This window comes from Triturus cristatus, chromosome 2_2 (assembly GCF_964204655.1).
Source record: "Triturus cristatus chromosome 2_2, aTriCri1.1, whole genome shotgun sequence".
Taxonomy (NCBI): domain Eukaryota; kingdom Metazoa; phylum Chordata; class Amphibia; order Caudata; family Salamandridae; genus Triturus; species Triturus cristatus.
The window spans coordinates 1168256489-1168272329 of NC_140582.1; the positions used below are offsets into that span (position 1 = coordinate 1168256489).

The 15841-nt window shown below is 45.5% G+C and overlaps 1 protein-coding gene across 1 annotated transcript in view; it reads left to right on the forward strand.

Moving 5' to 3' along the window:
* The first annotated feature begins 637 nt into the window (after positions 1-637).
* The window catches only part of LOC146863310 (uncharacterized), a 272972-nt gene continuing 257768 nt past the window's right edge, over positions 638-15841 (forward strand). The window contains exons 1-2 of the mRNA XM_085642725.1: positions 638-753; positions 15107-15807. Of these exons, the coding sequence (XP_085498851.1) occupies positions 15445-15807 (363 nt within the window). The 5' untranslated portion in view covers positions 638-753; positions 15107-15444. The remainder of the gene's footprint in view (positions 754-15106; positions 15808-15841) is intronic.

The window sequence follows — 15841 nt, forward strand, 5'->3', positions numbered from 1 at the left end:
GGATTTCTGGCATGTAAAATCCAAACACTATGAAAATAGAAGGACCAGCACAGTTTTCTCATGACAAAAACACTTTTGGGAAAATGTTTTAGTATCAAAGCACATGGTATAATGGTAGCTAACAGGGGCTATGTTTACCTTTTGACAAGGGTTCAATTCAAACCCCAACTGGGAAATACTTTTTTAATAATATTTTTGATTTATTTATTTATTTTAGTAGAGTGAAAGATAGTCCTTTGGAAATCATTAACTGACATTATCTCCAGTTAATCATGCAAGAGAATGTAAAAAATCTGTGGCACATGTCACATGAGCTGTGGCATATGCCACATGACAGAGTGACACATGTCACGTGCCAGGAATGGGCTCCAACCCTTACTGTTGTAAATGAAAATGCCTTTCATTTTTGTTTTCGTTTTAAAAACATAAATAGAAGGTATTGTCATTTACAATGTCAATAGCTTAAACTCACAGTGAATGCGAGACCTATTGCATTGCAAATGCTTGTTGGTTTCGGATCTATATTTCTAAACGATTAACCGAACTGTAAATATCTACTTGTAACCTACTTCTGTCATTGTGTGGGTTGTACTAGTTTCGGGTGACTTTTTCGGAAACCCTCGTATGTTTTGGCTCTCTTTTGAAGAAGCATAGTGCTTGTTTTACTGTACGTTTGTACGTTGTGTGCTGCGCGCCGCTGGTGGTTGTTGTAGGGGTCTCGCGAGGGGGAGTGAACCGCCGTCGCCCACGCAGGTAATAAAGCGTGTTAGAGCTGCGATGGCGCGTGACGCTCCGCGCGCTTACTGCTCTCTGTGTTTATGTTTTTGAAACCGACTGCCCGTTTCAGCCCCCGGTCGTCGGTTAGAAATGGCGGCTGCTACCTACACATGCTTTTCAGTACAGCAAACACTGCGAGTTGGTGGGCGTAACCTTGCTGACTGGCGGTATTGGTGTTCTGAAATACTCTTAGGTCATGGGCGGTAAAAATGGCAAATAAGAAAAAACGTATGCACCCCCCAGTGGTCTTTTAGTATGTCCCTCATATTTTCCTCCTTCAAATATACATTAAATTACAAATGACCTCCTGGAATCATCATTATGTGGGTTATGTTTGTTTTAGTTCTGAATGTTAAATGAAGCAAACGGAGATGGGCTTGCCATGATCAGTAAAACACAGGGTGTTCCATTAGTTCATCGGTTCTGACCTTTACAGAATTGTTTGGATGTGTCTCAAGGCTGTGAAACTACTTGCAAATTCATCATAAAACCGGACTGTATCCCTCCATGGCATTATAGAAAGAAGTTAAATTACTACTCCTGAACTTATTTCTGCCCTAGTTCCTTGGAACTCTTCTCTCTGAGTTTACCTGGACTTGTCATCTTTGCTCGTGATTACGACTCGCGTGTAATATCACTGTTTTGATCTATCTGTCCTCTCATTGAGGCGATCCTGCCCTCATCGGTTATCTGCTGTATCCAGTTCTGTGTCTCAACTATCATAATATTGACTGTATATACCGCTGCTCTTTAACAAGTGTAAAGTGCTCTGAAACCCACGTTGGTCTTGTTGGCGCTACTTTTAAATAAAATAAGTATTTTATTTTATTTAATGCGTTTTTATATAGCGCGGACTTTACCCGAAGGTGTCAGAGCGCTTCACAATAGCAGCAGTAATGATACATAAGGAGCAAAAATACAAGTGAGCATGTTACAAAATCAAATGGTACGTTACATGAGGCAATAGTGACAATTGTGCAAGTATCAAGGGCAAATAAAATACAAGAGGTAGCAAACGATACGTTACAAACGGAAAAAGTGATGTGTGCAGGTTACAAGAGCATACAAAGTACATGTAGAGGTAAAAAGAAAAAAAAAATTGCAATAAATGGCTGACACTCGTAACACTAAAACAGAAGTTACGTTACATGAGGCAGTGGTGGCCGTAGTGCATGTATCAAAAGCAAACTAAATACAAGCGGTAGCAAACGCTACGTTACAAAAGGAAAGGTGACGTGTGCATGTTACAAAAGCGATCAAAATACAAGTAAAAGTATAATACTGCAATATATGGCAGACACTCAAAACACAAAACACACTGGGAAGGCACTTCTATAGGCATGGAGAACAGAATTTCCTATAATGAAAGGACTTCCTTCAGAAAATATAGGGCGTGAATTAAATTTGGAAGTGTCTTTGAAGGAGGAGAGATTTGAGGTCAGTTTTGAAGGCCTGGGAAGAGGTGGTGGTCCGGAGCTGAGGCGGAAGTGAGTTCCAAATTCTCACTGCGTTGCCTGAAAAGGATTGGGCCATCGATCTTTCCTTCTTGAAAGTGGGAGGTTCAAGCAGTAAATTTTCTGCATTCCGTGATGGTCTGGAGCCACCAGAGAGTTTCAGTTTATCTGCCAGGTAGCGAGGGGAGGATGAGTGCAAGGCTTTGTGGGTGATACAGGCAGTCTTGTAGATAGATCTTGCCTCTATGGGAAGCCAACGGAGGGTGGATAAAATGGGTGTGATGTGGTCGCTTCTTTTGGCCCCATGTATGAAGCGAGCTGCTGAATGGAGAACAGACTTCAGGGGGGACAGGTGGGATTTGGGGAGGCCAGTAAGAAAAGAATTGCAGTAGTCCAATCTGGAGAGAACCAGCGATTGGACCAGGGTTTTAAGGTCGTGCTCCGTAATGAAGCGACAAATCCCCCAAAGAAGGCGCAGTTGGTATCGAGCAGACTTTGCAATGGAATCGATGTGGGAGAGTAGATTGAGTTTTTTGTCGAGTATGACGCCAAGGGATTTTGCGCTCTCGACAATGATGGGTTTATTGTTCAGTAGATTAATCTGATCCATCCATGATTGCACTGGGGGAGGAGAAAGTGAGGAGGAGAGGAGGAGGAATTCAGTTTTGGAGGGATTCAGGACCAGTTGATGAGTTAACATCCAGTTTTGAATGGAGTCGAGAGTAGAGCTTAGGAGGGAGAGATCGTGAGTGGAGGCCACCTTAAGGTAGATTTGAGTGTCGTCCGCATATAGATGATAGTGGATCCCGGATTTACTCAGGAGATTTCCCAACGGTTCTAAGTAGAGATTGAACAGTGTGGGTGCAAGTATAGAGCCTTGAGGAACACCTTGACCGACCGCTAAAGGAGATGAAAGACTGTTCGCTATTTTGATCATTTGGGATCTATCCGAGAGGAAGGAGGCAAACCATTTGAGCACAGTGCCCTCCATGCCCATTCTCTGTTGCAGTATTGCATACTACATCCCCATGAGTGCCCGCGTTTGCTCCCCTATTCCTTCATTTGTTGAATTAGTTGCTAACAATAAACACCCTGGAACACTATAATCCAGTAGATATTTTTTGCCAGATATTATACTCCCTTGGAGTTTAACCAGTCGAAGAGGTGTGAAATGGTCGGGTGCGCTTCCTCGGGGTGGGTCCAAAGGTTTGGCCGGCCTAGTCTGAAGCACAGGTCTTTTATATGTGCAAACCAGGATCATTTTCCCACCCCTGGGAGCCCCAGGATTTCCTTGACTTCCGACTACAAAGCTGCTAGTTCGGGAGTCGCCCATAATCGTCGCGAAAAGGTCGCAACCCAATTTCTTCATTTATGGGTCTGAGCCCAAGGTCTATGCGTAGGGTGATGAGAGGAGTACTTGGCGGTAGGCCCAAGAGTTGTCTCATAAACTTGTTCTCGGACAAGGCAGTATAATATCTGACTGTTTAACTTATGATTTTTTTAATTTTAAAGATCAGTACTTTTTTTGAGCCTTTCCTTGGTTTTTTAAACATTTTTTTTTATATAAATATCTTTATTGGTCTTTTCAAGTTTTTCCAGCATTCCATGATACATAACATAACAGAGTGGCGAATAGAAGAAAGAGACCGTATTGTCAATTACAGATTACATTGTCGCAACAATACTGTTATGGAGTAACTACTCGCAGTTCAGCAGATCGTGTCCCGATGTGTTACAGCACACAAAGTTATCCTCAAGAGGCTGTCCCTCATGGAGTCTCCGTGATTTCCTGACCCGCATTCCTCCCCACATTGCTCAGTCGCCCATGAGGAAAGAAGCATTTAATCAGAGTAATAAAGGGGAGAAAAGGGTTCCAATTCTGCATTATAGCATTTCCTGCAACGTTAAAGTCACCCATGGCTAATCGCCATGAAATTAGCAAATGATGGGAACAAACTGGTGCGGCCAGTGCAACAGGCCAATGATGGGATAATTCCATGGAAAAGAAAAGAAGGATAAAGGCAAACACATCAAAGTATTCTTTTACAATATAAGAACGATAACCAACCTGGTTAAAAGAGCTGCTGTCTAGCAATCATGAAATAAGCCAGTACATTCCAGAGCATGGGACAAAAAAAAAAAAGTGAGGGAGGTGTGACAGGACAGTACACTGGGACAATAGTCAAGCTCGCGTCAGTGCTGGGGGTTAGCCTCAGGGGGCACAATCGTCGGGGCAGGAGGGAGTGAGAACCACGCTACACTAGGCTTGCTTGGCAAGGCGACATCCGGTAGGGTGTAGGTAATTGCTGACATGATCTCGTCCCCCCACCCCCTGGAGCCTACAGCAGGGGCTCATGGAGTAGCCGGCTGAGTGTCACCCCCCTCCCTGGCGCCTGTTGTGGTAAAAGCCGTCAGTATGGCGTCCATTGTAGTGCTATGGGATATTTACGGAGCCCCGCCGTCTCTTCTCTGTGGAGTGCAGTGCTTTCTGCCTGTGCCCATATCTTAAGTGAGTTGGTCCAGCTGATCGTCTCTGGGGGGGTCTGCCTGCTTCCATCGTTTCGTAATTAAACGTTTAGCAGCTATTAGCCCTAAATCTCTGAATCGTGATGTAACTCTATCCTTCTTGGACCTGACATAAACTCCTAATAGGCAGACTTCCCATGTAGACAGCAGGGTGGTACTAGTGCAGAGCGTCAATGCAGCAGCGACGCTCTGCCAGTAAAGTTGAAGGGAAGGGCAGGACCATAACATGTGGAGCAGATCCGCGTCGAGCTGGTGACAACGCGGACATTCTGATGTAGCAATGTTGGAATATCTGTTAATGTTGTCGGGGTCGGGGGAAAGATACGCCCTCTGTAGTATGTATGTCTGTATTAACTTGAATTTAGAATTTCGTGGTATATTTGTAGCACCAGCTAGGATGGTGCTCCATTCCTTGTCTGTCCAGGGCTGGCCTCTGTCTGCCTCTCAACGAGCGCAAAGCGTCAGCATTGGTCTCAGTGTATGTATAAGTAAGGCGGTCACCAGCCAGTGCACTATGTGGGAGCCCGCCTCCATGACGTGCAGGTATTGCAACAGCAGGTGTGTCGGTGGCTCGGTCGTTAAGTCTCCCAGAAGGGCCTACAAGGCTCGTATGAGAGAGGTGTGAAGAAGAAACTGTCCAGCAGGTAAGTCAGTGTCCTCTGCTAGCTCCTCAAATGGTAGGAGTGCGCCATCTCTATAAAAGTCACCCAGAGTGTCTATTCCCGCTGTGTGCCATTGTCGGAGAGGGTATTTCAGACGTACACAGTGCTCCCCTAGGTGTTCCTAACAGCGGTAGTATCGGGGCGTACGGAAGTGTGGCACGGGTAAGATATAAACCCCTCTTGTAGCATCGATGGGCTAGGCCCAAATGTAATTGTAGCAGACGTGGGGACCGGGCAGCCCGATGGAATAAGTTACATATTTGAGTGTGTGTCCCCGGTTGCTGCAGGGTCGCTGTGTCTTCCAGGCTAGTGCCATTAAGCCACTTCGTCACCCACTGTAGCTGAGCTGCTATGTAATACAGCTCCAGATTGGCGACAGCCAGTCCTCCCTGGGAATTAGGGGCGTATAGTTTCCACAACGCAGCTCTGGGTCTGCCGTCGTTCCATATGAGATCTCGGGACAGACGCTCTAATTCACGGAAGGTTTTGGTGGGGACATAGACCGGGAGGTTGGAAAATAATACAATAGTTTGGGAAGAACTATCATTTTCAGCAGGGTGATGCGACTCCTGACTTTTTTGAGCCTTTCCTTGATGACGTCTATCCGCACATGGCAAAGAAACTCTATGCCCAGTTTAGGTGGGGTTGCCTGCCAGTCCATGCATTTACAAATAAATGGACAAAAGCCACCCCAGCCGGCTGTCCTGCCTGTGTGAGCCAGGAAGAGACCCTAACACACGTTTTCTTCTTCTGTCCAGGTTACGATGTACCCAGAAGGCATTGGCTCCTACCAATATGCAGGAACATGGGGTTTAGACAGATACGGGAGGCCTTTAGAGTTATGCGAACTGCAACGCTCCCACCGATTGTTTTTGCCGTGTCCCGTTTCCTTAATTCCATGTGGCTCAGGCGTCGCAAGATTTTAAACTCCTCCAGCACATGATAAACCCTTCCGTTTTCCATTGCTTTGATCTTATTAAATCATGAATATACTGTTTTAAATGCTTTTCAATTTTAATATTCTTTTAATCTGTCATGAATTTGTATAATCAATTGTTAATGGCTATATTTTGTAATGTTTAGTGATGTATGTATTTTATCTTTTGCTTTTATGGTCTGCAATGATCGAAATAAAGCTTGGAAATGGAATGGATATTTTTAGCAGTTTCATATAGCGCAAAATTTACCTAAAGGTTTACGAGTGCTTTACATGAGCACCAGTTACATTACACAAGGGCGTATTCTTTTTTTTTTTTTATGCACAGGGAGATTAAGTGCTTTGCCCAGAATCACAGGATGGCTAGTCGACACCAAGATACTGACTTGGTTCCCTGTTTCTAAAGTCAGCAATTTTGGCCTTTACACCACATCCTCTCTATGGTGTCGGCTACTGCCTTCAGCCAACCCTCTTTCAAAATGGGGTGGCCATGCTAGGACCACACCCTCTTCTCTGTTAAACAGCCAAAGGTCTTGTGTGCACATGTATGAAGACAAGCTGCATGATAAACACTATTCCTGTTTTAGCAGAGCACAAAATAAGTACCACTCCTTGGGGTTGGGTCCTTGGACGGCCTAGATGGTGGAAGTGCTCTTCGGAGCTCATGTCCGCCTCCGGTGGAGTGATCTCATGGGCGCCTGCGTCCCATGCGAGAGGTTTGAGCAGGGATCTGAGTGTCCGCCATGACCCAGGAGTAGGGGTGTACTATCACCCCTGGCAGTGTAGGGAAAACGGAGATCCCGGGAGGCTGAGATGAACATCTACACCTGGATCAAGATGGCATCTCAGGACTGAGGACCGTGCCCCGAGCGAACTTTACGGCCTTGGTGGGGTCCCCGGGCGACGGGGTGAGAATCTGCTGGCCAGGGAGTTGCCGGAATCAGATGTGGTATTTGCAGTGGTTGGCTGCTATAGTGCAGATTGGTTGCACTGCTACGACTGGGTGGGCCCCCTCATGAGCGCGAGGAGGGGTGACACAGCCTGAACCCAGCAGTCAACTGAAGCTCAGGCCGGAAGAGAGAAGCCGGTACGGAACTAGAAGCTGCCCTGTGGGCCCCTGGGTAAGTGAATAGCCATAGCCCCTCTGCTAGGGCTTTAGGGAGACTTCTCTCTGCCCCTTTGAATTTGACTGCGAGAGCTGATGTGAGCTCCTGAGCTGGGGCTGCAACACCCTCTTGTGGGGAGCTCATCAAAAGAAGATCTGGGACTAATTTTACTAAGGCAAGGTGGGATCCTGTGGAAAACTACACAAGAGTGCAGAGTGAGTGCGCCGGGTCCTCCTCCGGCTTATGAGGGGGAAGGACCCTATGTGTCACTTCATAAGGCCCTTGGTCCCATGGCCCCCTACTTTCTGTCTTCTACCTTCCTATGGTGGCCCCATCTGGTTTCCCCCCAGAGGTGTAGGTAACAATTGACTGTGGAGGACCCTGGTGATGCGCCGGGGCTATGGCGATGATTCACTGGGTTTGGGGGGCCTTCGGGTTGTTGTGTAGTTCCTATAAATCTATATATGATCTGCATGTTTAGACAACATAGACTGTGGGATTGGTGTCCAGACTGATTCCAGACACCCCCAGCGGATATGTTCGCCTGTATACCAGCTAGCTCACAGTGCCACTGTAATTCCTCTTATCAAGGAGAAAATAGTTCTTGGCAACTATTGAGCATGACAACCCTGTCCCATCAGGGATCATGGAAACAGTACATTACTTTTCGCTCAGTCACTTGTGCTCACTGTGTCTCGGAGAGAAACACAGAGTAAACGGTGAGGACGTTTTCAATAAGCATTTATTGAACCAGCATCATTCTAGTGTAAAATAGGTGTGCTGAAACAACCGTAAGACATAAACAGATATATGATTATAAGCACCAACAGAGTAAATGGATGGTACACTCCTACCATAGTGCTAAAACAATGAATATATTCAGGTATAAAAATACATGACAATAATAACGTGTACTCCTACGATGCGACCCTTATTAGATGTCCCTTAGTGTACCTAGCATGTATGTAGGTGTAGAGCCAAGAATCTCCCTAGGCTGACGCCAACCACAAAACCTGAAGTGAGAGACTGGGACCGGGTCTTGGTCTCGAGATGGACACCCCGCGAGGGATGTCAGACCACTGCGAGCTGGAGTGTCTGCGTGCATGAACCTCAGCGTCTCGTGTCAGTGTGCCACCATGGAAGTCTTTCTCCTGTGCCTGCCCCAGCAAAGATATGGTGTATATATAACCAAAAGGTACCCTCAGGGGTTCTGCCTTGCTGCGTCATGTCGGCCGAGGATGACGAAAGGGATGACCCTTATACATAGTTATTATGCAGTAGATGGTGATCCTGCTGTGATTCTGAGAATCCTCATTCATAAGAAATGTGGCTAGTTTTCTGGGAAAACCACACAACATTTATGCCGTACTGTAACTAGGTAAAAGGTCAATACCAATAACTGTTATGTAGTACGATGGCAGGGAAATGTAGGTGAATGGTTAGGTGACTACCCAGGCCTATATTTTAGGGTACATTACAAAACATAACAGAGTCAGACCCCCAACCATCACCTGTCCCGCAGGTCGTTGGGCCAGGGTGAGGAGAAGTGAGCCCTGTGGGACAACCAGGGCAAGAGCTCACTTGCAATGACCAGGAATTCTCGCTTGATGCAACCACAGGCACTCAGGGCTGTGACATGAGTCCCCAAGCACAAACTAAAATGACCAAATACACTGCCCCCAAAGGGGGAATGAAGATTTCCCCCGGAAGGGGACTCTCGCAATTCAATACCACACAACGGAAACAACACCTTAGTAATACTGCTGGCCATTCAGTACTCTAAGTCTGCGCTGTAGACCAAGATTAGAGAGGTCGTGTTGATGTGGCTCTATTGAGATAAGACCTCCCACTAGTGATAGATCTAATAACAGAAGTGGATGGTAGGATTTACGAGCTGGAAGGCACGGTGCAGGCACTCTCCTCTTAAGTAGCTCGCCTATCTCAATCCACCAAAAGTCTTCACAACCTAGTGGAGGATGCTGCAAAACGGGGCTTGTTGCAACAATCTCCGGTTTATCGGGTGCCAGGAGGAAGCCGAGGACTCCTCACTGGAAACATTTCTGGAGCAGTGGATTCGTTCCTGGCTGGCCATGCTCAACTATCTCCCTGCTAATTGAAATAACCCACAGGTCACTGGCTCAGAAAACTCCACTGAGAGCCCCACCTCACTCTATGATAGCACGATTTATGAATAGAGATGCCATCCTCACAGGGGTGAGATTAAAGGGTCACCTGATGCATCAATCTGGCCACATTCTTATCTTTCCGGATTACACCCGTCATTTCCAATCCCAGCAAAAATCATACAATCAAGTTAAGCAGAAACTACGGAACTTGAACCTCTCATGCTCCTCTGTCTTGCACGGTTGCTTGTGATTAATGATTCAAAGTCATACTTCTTTGATTCTCCACAGGAGGCATGGGCCTGGCTTACAGAGCAGTGGCCTAATGCCCTGAACCAGCCTGTGAGGTGGCAGATGATCTTTCTGGGAACATGGGAACTACTGAGTCGTGGTGTCGCAAACGATCTAGATGGCAAAAACAAGGCTCCTTGAATACTGAAGCCTCCATGGAGTCTGAAGGGGAGCATCGGAATCAGAACGAAAACGATGAGCCGCAGACCCAGGAGATGCCCTCTGACGCCACTTCTGATGAATAACAACTGGCAATCGGGCGAGGGCCCTAAGCTAGTGTAGGGCTCCGCTGGTGGCTGTGCTGCACAACTAAATATTGAAAGCCAGCACCATTGAATCCTACTGATGTACTTTCCACATATCACTCCTCATGCGGAGCTGGGGATGTTTTAATTGACTTCACCGCCTTATTACACCCCACGTTTCTTCTGCTTTTAGTTTGGGAGTTTGTGCAATAAATGCAGGGAGTGAAGTTTAGGGTGGGGCGGAGTTTAGGGGTTGTGGTTTGTTTTGTTTGTCTGGTTAGTTTGCATATTCTTTCTTTTCAACTGCTCTCGGTCCCAAGCTAATTCTTCACACATCCAGACAACACACACTGTGAGCCCCACTGTAGGCTTTGCCATTATGACATTCCTTGTGCTGTGGGACTGTCGGCGACTTTCCCTTTCCCACGTCACTACCGGCTGCCACTACCACCATATGTGTTTTCATGGAATTGACATGAAACGTTAATGGGCTACTGGACTGTATTACGAGGGGGGGCTGTAATGCAGTTTGCACACCAGCATACCCCGGTGATCCTAATGCTCCAACATACTAACCCCCAAGGTACCAGCTTCCCATTCCTAGCCCTCCAGGGCTATGATCGATTGTTCCATGCTGGATGTTCCCGGAGCTCAAGAGGGGCTGCCATACTCCTTCACAAACCTCTGCCCCTGGTATCTCCGGGGTGTCCTGAGATGCATTTGGGAGGTTTTGATCCTTGAAGGATCCTTGAAGCGCACCCCCTACAATCTGGTATGTGTATGAAAGGCCCACCCATCCCCGTATTGGCCTGGTCCACACTAACGAGCCTCAGGGAGCTCATACTTGCCTTACCAAATCGGCTTACGATCCCAGGGGGAGACTGTAATGATATTATGACTGACAAGATTGGCATAGACCCAATGAGACATCACAGATGACGGGGAGGGGCTAGTCTGACTGGGCCACTGGATTGGATGTATGGAGAATATGGAATCCTGGAAACCGGAGATATACACATGCATCAGCGGTGCATGGCTCTATGGCTCTCATTGAATACCTGTTACTCCCGGCCCCCGATCTCATGCACACAAGTGGTACACATATCCTTCCATGGGGGATATTTGATCGTACTCTAGTGATGGTACATTGCAACGGGGAGAGGTCCATGTGGCGTCTCAATGCGTGCTGTCGAACCTGTAAGGCATGCTTGCGAAGAATTGCCCACTCATATGCTCAGAGGCAAAGACCGCGAAAGGGTGACAGAGAGATCACTGAGACAAAAACATCCATATTCTTCCAAAAATGTAAACTAGACGCAACGCCACATGGCCCTACATAGGGCCTCCTTGCACCAGCTACGCCTGGAGGAGGCCCGCCGATTAGGGATAGCCTCCAAAAGGCATGTTTATGAATGGGTGGACAAATCTGATAAACTTCTCTAATGGCAAGCCACAATACAAAGCAAACACATGGAGAACACAAGGAGATGATGGCCGAAGCGCTGAAACATTTCACTCGCCTCCAGTCACTATTGGATCTGGGTTAAATCCATCATCATTCTTTAGCTCATTTCTCCACCCGAGTTCAGACCCATCCATATTCAAATCAGTCTTGACCCTGTTCCTCATGGCAACAGTCCAGACTGAACTGCCCAGCGAGGTCCTGGGACCGGTTTCAGAGTAACACCCCTCAGCAGCCAGGCTAGCTTGGATCCAGTGGCAAAGTGAGGAAGGGACCCACGTCTGGGCATACCCTGCCAACTTAGGGGCAAACAAAGCAAACACAAGGAGATGATGGCCAGAGCGCTGAACCTTTTCAGACACTCACCCCCAGTCACTATTAGATCTGGGTTGAATTCATCATCATTCTTTAGGTCACTTCGCCACCCCAGTTCAGACTCAGCCATATGCCAATCAGTCTTGACCTTGTTACTCTTGGGAACAGTCCAGCCCGAACTGCCAAATCCAGGTCTTCCCTGGACCGGAAACAAGCATCCTGGGACTGGGGTGGCAAAGTGAGCTGAAGAACGATGATAGATTCAACTCAGATCTAATTGTGACTGGAGGTGAATGTCTGAAAAGTTTCAGCACTCTGTCCATCATCATACATAGTGGCTTTCATAGTTGAGCACTGACAGTCAAATGTGGAGTAAAGGTTACAATGCTCTTTCTTTATTTGTGGCGCTCTGAAGCCGAACGAAGAAAGCTACATAGCTTAATTATTTACTGCCTGACAAACTCTTCATAACAATTTCAGGACTCTCTACCCTGTAAGCTGCTCATCTGTTCCTGCAGCTTCCTTATGTTCGATCTAAATTCCTTTTAGTTTCCCTTATTGCTTTGTCAGTGCTATACATTTCTGCCCTAAACGCCTGTTTTGTCTGGGAGAAGAGTGAGGTGAGAGTTGGTCGCGTGATGTCTTTTTTTGTTTACAGCATTAAGCAGCTGCTCCTAAATAGTTTTTGCTTTTCACACACTCTCTCCCTCTATCCAGGGTGTGCCCTATGATCAAAGCATCCAAATTTGGCACTGACAGACCAGGATTGAGTCTTGTAGTAGGACCACCATGTTGAGATTCTGGGCACATCACCTAAAAGGCCTATGCCCATAAATGAGGGTTATCCAAAGTCAGGCCTGGTGGGCAGGATCCACGCCAGATTCGTAAGATAACTACATTTATCTTAATGTGGATATGCTAAAACTGTGGCATGCATCCAGCACTCCAGGACCGACTTAAGAGACGCCTGCCATAAGTTATTGACAAAGCCAATAATTCTCGCAATGCCAAAATCAATTGGCTTTGCCAGTGCTTGTAATGTATAGTAGTTGTGCATAGTGCTTACATATCGAGTGAACAGTGCTATGCGTTACACCATGACGATCAATCCTGCAAAAGCTCAAAGGCTGCTCAGTTATCTAAAAAAATAAAACTAGTCCCTTCAATTACTTTCAGTGTTTATTTTGGATCAGTTTATAGCATTTTTATTCTTTCTCTGGTATTTTATATATTTACACACATCCTTCTTAGCCTTACAGGCTATTTCGCGTTCATCTATTTTGATGCATACATCATCCATCCACTCCTCACCGTCCACTTTTGACGATTTATAATATGCATACTCCCTGTTTTATTTGCATAAAGCTCCTTGCAATGACGTGATTGTGTTTCTAAACACACCCAATATTGGAAGATAAGGGCTCATAGTGGTTTCCCCAAAATAACCAGTTAGGTTAATTGATGTATAGCTTACCAAGTTCAGCCATAGATTTCACACCTGTTTTCACCACAAAATGCAAGTAGGTATAAACTACAAAAAAAAGTAAAAATCTGTTACGACAAAAAAAAATGCAAAGTACGAATCTATCAAAATATATATTTGTATTAGTCTGTGCTTTTTGTTCTGAAAGCAGTCTTTCTTGGATAGCACTTTGCCACTTTTTCCACAAGGAAAAATAGATTTTGGTATATTTCGACTATTTTCTGGACTCCTCAGCCACATGCAAATCAGTCTTGACCCTGCTCCAATAGGAACAGTTCAGTTCAAACTGCCAGACCAGATCCTCCCTGAACCGGAACGCAAGCAACCCAAGACCAGTTTTGCCTTAAGTTGTAAGTGTATGCCCAGACATGGGTCTTGTGCTCACTGTGCTACTGGATTAAAGGTATACCAGACTGAAGAACCCCATTCAGGTCGTAACCGGTCTTAGGCTGCTTGTGTTCTGAGCCTGGGAATGCCTGGCATTTCAGGCTGCACTGTTCCTACTGGAGCAGGGGCAAGGCTCATTTGCATGTGGCTGAGGTGACGTGGTGGGCAAAAGAACGATGGGCTGGAATGCTACCTCGATCAATTGCTTGTGGTCAGACAAATTGCAAGCATTATTCCTGTCACCTTTTGAACGTTTAAGAACCTGAGCAAACATACATTCTGCAGGCCTGAAAGGCTTATTCCTCTGGTGTGGGTGGAGGGTCTAAGGTTGAATATGTGGAGCTTTAATATGTTCTTGCAAGCAGTAGTGTTCACTCTGAGAAAATCTGTTGTTTCCTTCTGCAATCGTGGCAGTCCACCCTCTTTTTAATAACAATGTAAATATTTCTTGAAGCTCTAAAGCTCCAACGTCATACTCATTGTGCCATTATTATAGATGTTCACTGTGCATTTCTTATTTTTATTTATTCAGGAAGACATTAATCAAATCCACAATTTGCGTTGCCGGCCAGCTTGGAACTTGGCTAGCTCTGTTGTCCCACCCTGGCCCCTTTTTATGATTAAAATAATATATTTTTTTTTGTCTAGGGATAATTTTTTCTTTGCTTAATTAGGAGTGCACGCGTTGTATTTACAGGCTGTGGATTGTCTGGCATTTAAAGGATGACCTCTTACCTTTACCTGCTATAGCTCAAACCTTACTCTTTACCCGCTACATCTTAGCACAAGTAGTTCTTCATTTAATGCTCTTGTTGGAAAAAACATTGTTGTGCACACGTTTTCTCATTTGTAAATAGATGTACGTCTTCTGGCAGATAATTCTGTTCAACTGACTCCAGTTTATTAATGTTTACAATGTGCAATATTTTTATTGTCTTCATATTTTGTTGTGTTTTTTCATGTAGCTCAAATGGCCTCTCAGGGGTGGAGGTGGCTGTCGACATAAATCCTTTTCCTATACTAGCATGCATATTGGCAATACCTTGTTAGAATTATACAAGTGTATTTGTTTTGTCAGGAAAGGCACTTGAATTTTTGCATTCTTTATAACAAGGTAGTTTAGTTTTTAATTGTATGTGAATATATAGATATATACTTCCATCCACTATGTTTTATTCAGTAATAATTGTTTGCCTTAAAACTATATACTAATCATTAAAATGAAGTAATTGGCAGCATCTAATTTTCGTAAAAATGAATGCGTTTGTTGTCATTACTGAAAATCCCACACCAATGTTAAAGCTTTAAATATAGGAAATATTTTTTTTTCCTCCGCAGGAACCTAGGCTGCAGCATATGGTTGATTGTGCTCAAAGAAACTCGCCTCGAACATCAGATGAAAAACACAAGGAAGCATTGACATTGTTGGATTGTAGCATCATATTGTGGAAAAACGCTGGCAATATTGTTGGAAATGGAGTCTGTGGTATAAGAATGATTTGCAGCTGTTTGTAAAAGAATGGCCGCAGCAAGGCATTGTTAAAGCCGGTATCTGGCAAACATCACTATCAGCTTGACACTGGTGTCCATCACTGAAACCTGGCACTGGTCTCTGCTTTCTGAGACCTGATGCTGCCAACAGCTCACTGAAGTCTGGGACTGACTATTCCTCACTGATGCCTGGCACTGGACACTCTCTAGCAATGCTTGGGAAAGGCAACTCGCTAACCGGTGTTGTTCCGGCCAATGCTTTGACAGAGCTTTCACAGGCAGTAAAGCAATCTGCAGAAAGGGCTGAGATTGACTGTGCATCAGATCATGATTCTGACTCCGAGTATGCTTGTGAAGCCCCTGACTCTCCCGCAGAGCCGCCCACTACTTGCAGCAGACCCCTTGTAAGCTTTGAACAGAGCAGTGGTTTGCAATCAGTAGACGTTGCTTTCGATGTTCTTAACGCCGACAAACCTTCCACTGCGGTTTCATCAACGGATAATTCATCCGTGCCTGAGGTGCCCCTGCTTCCAGAAATTGTTAAGTGGGTAAGTTGTTTGTGTTCATGAACACTTCATTGAG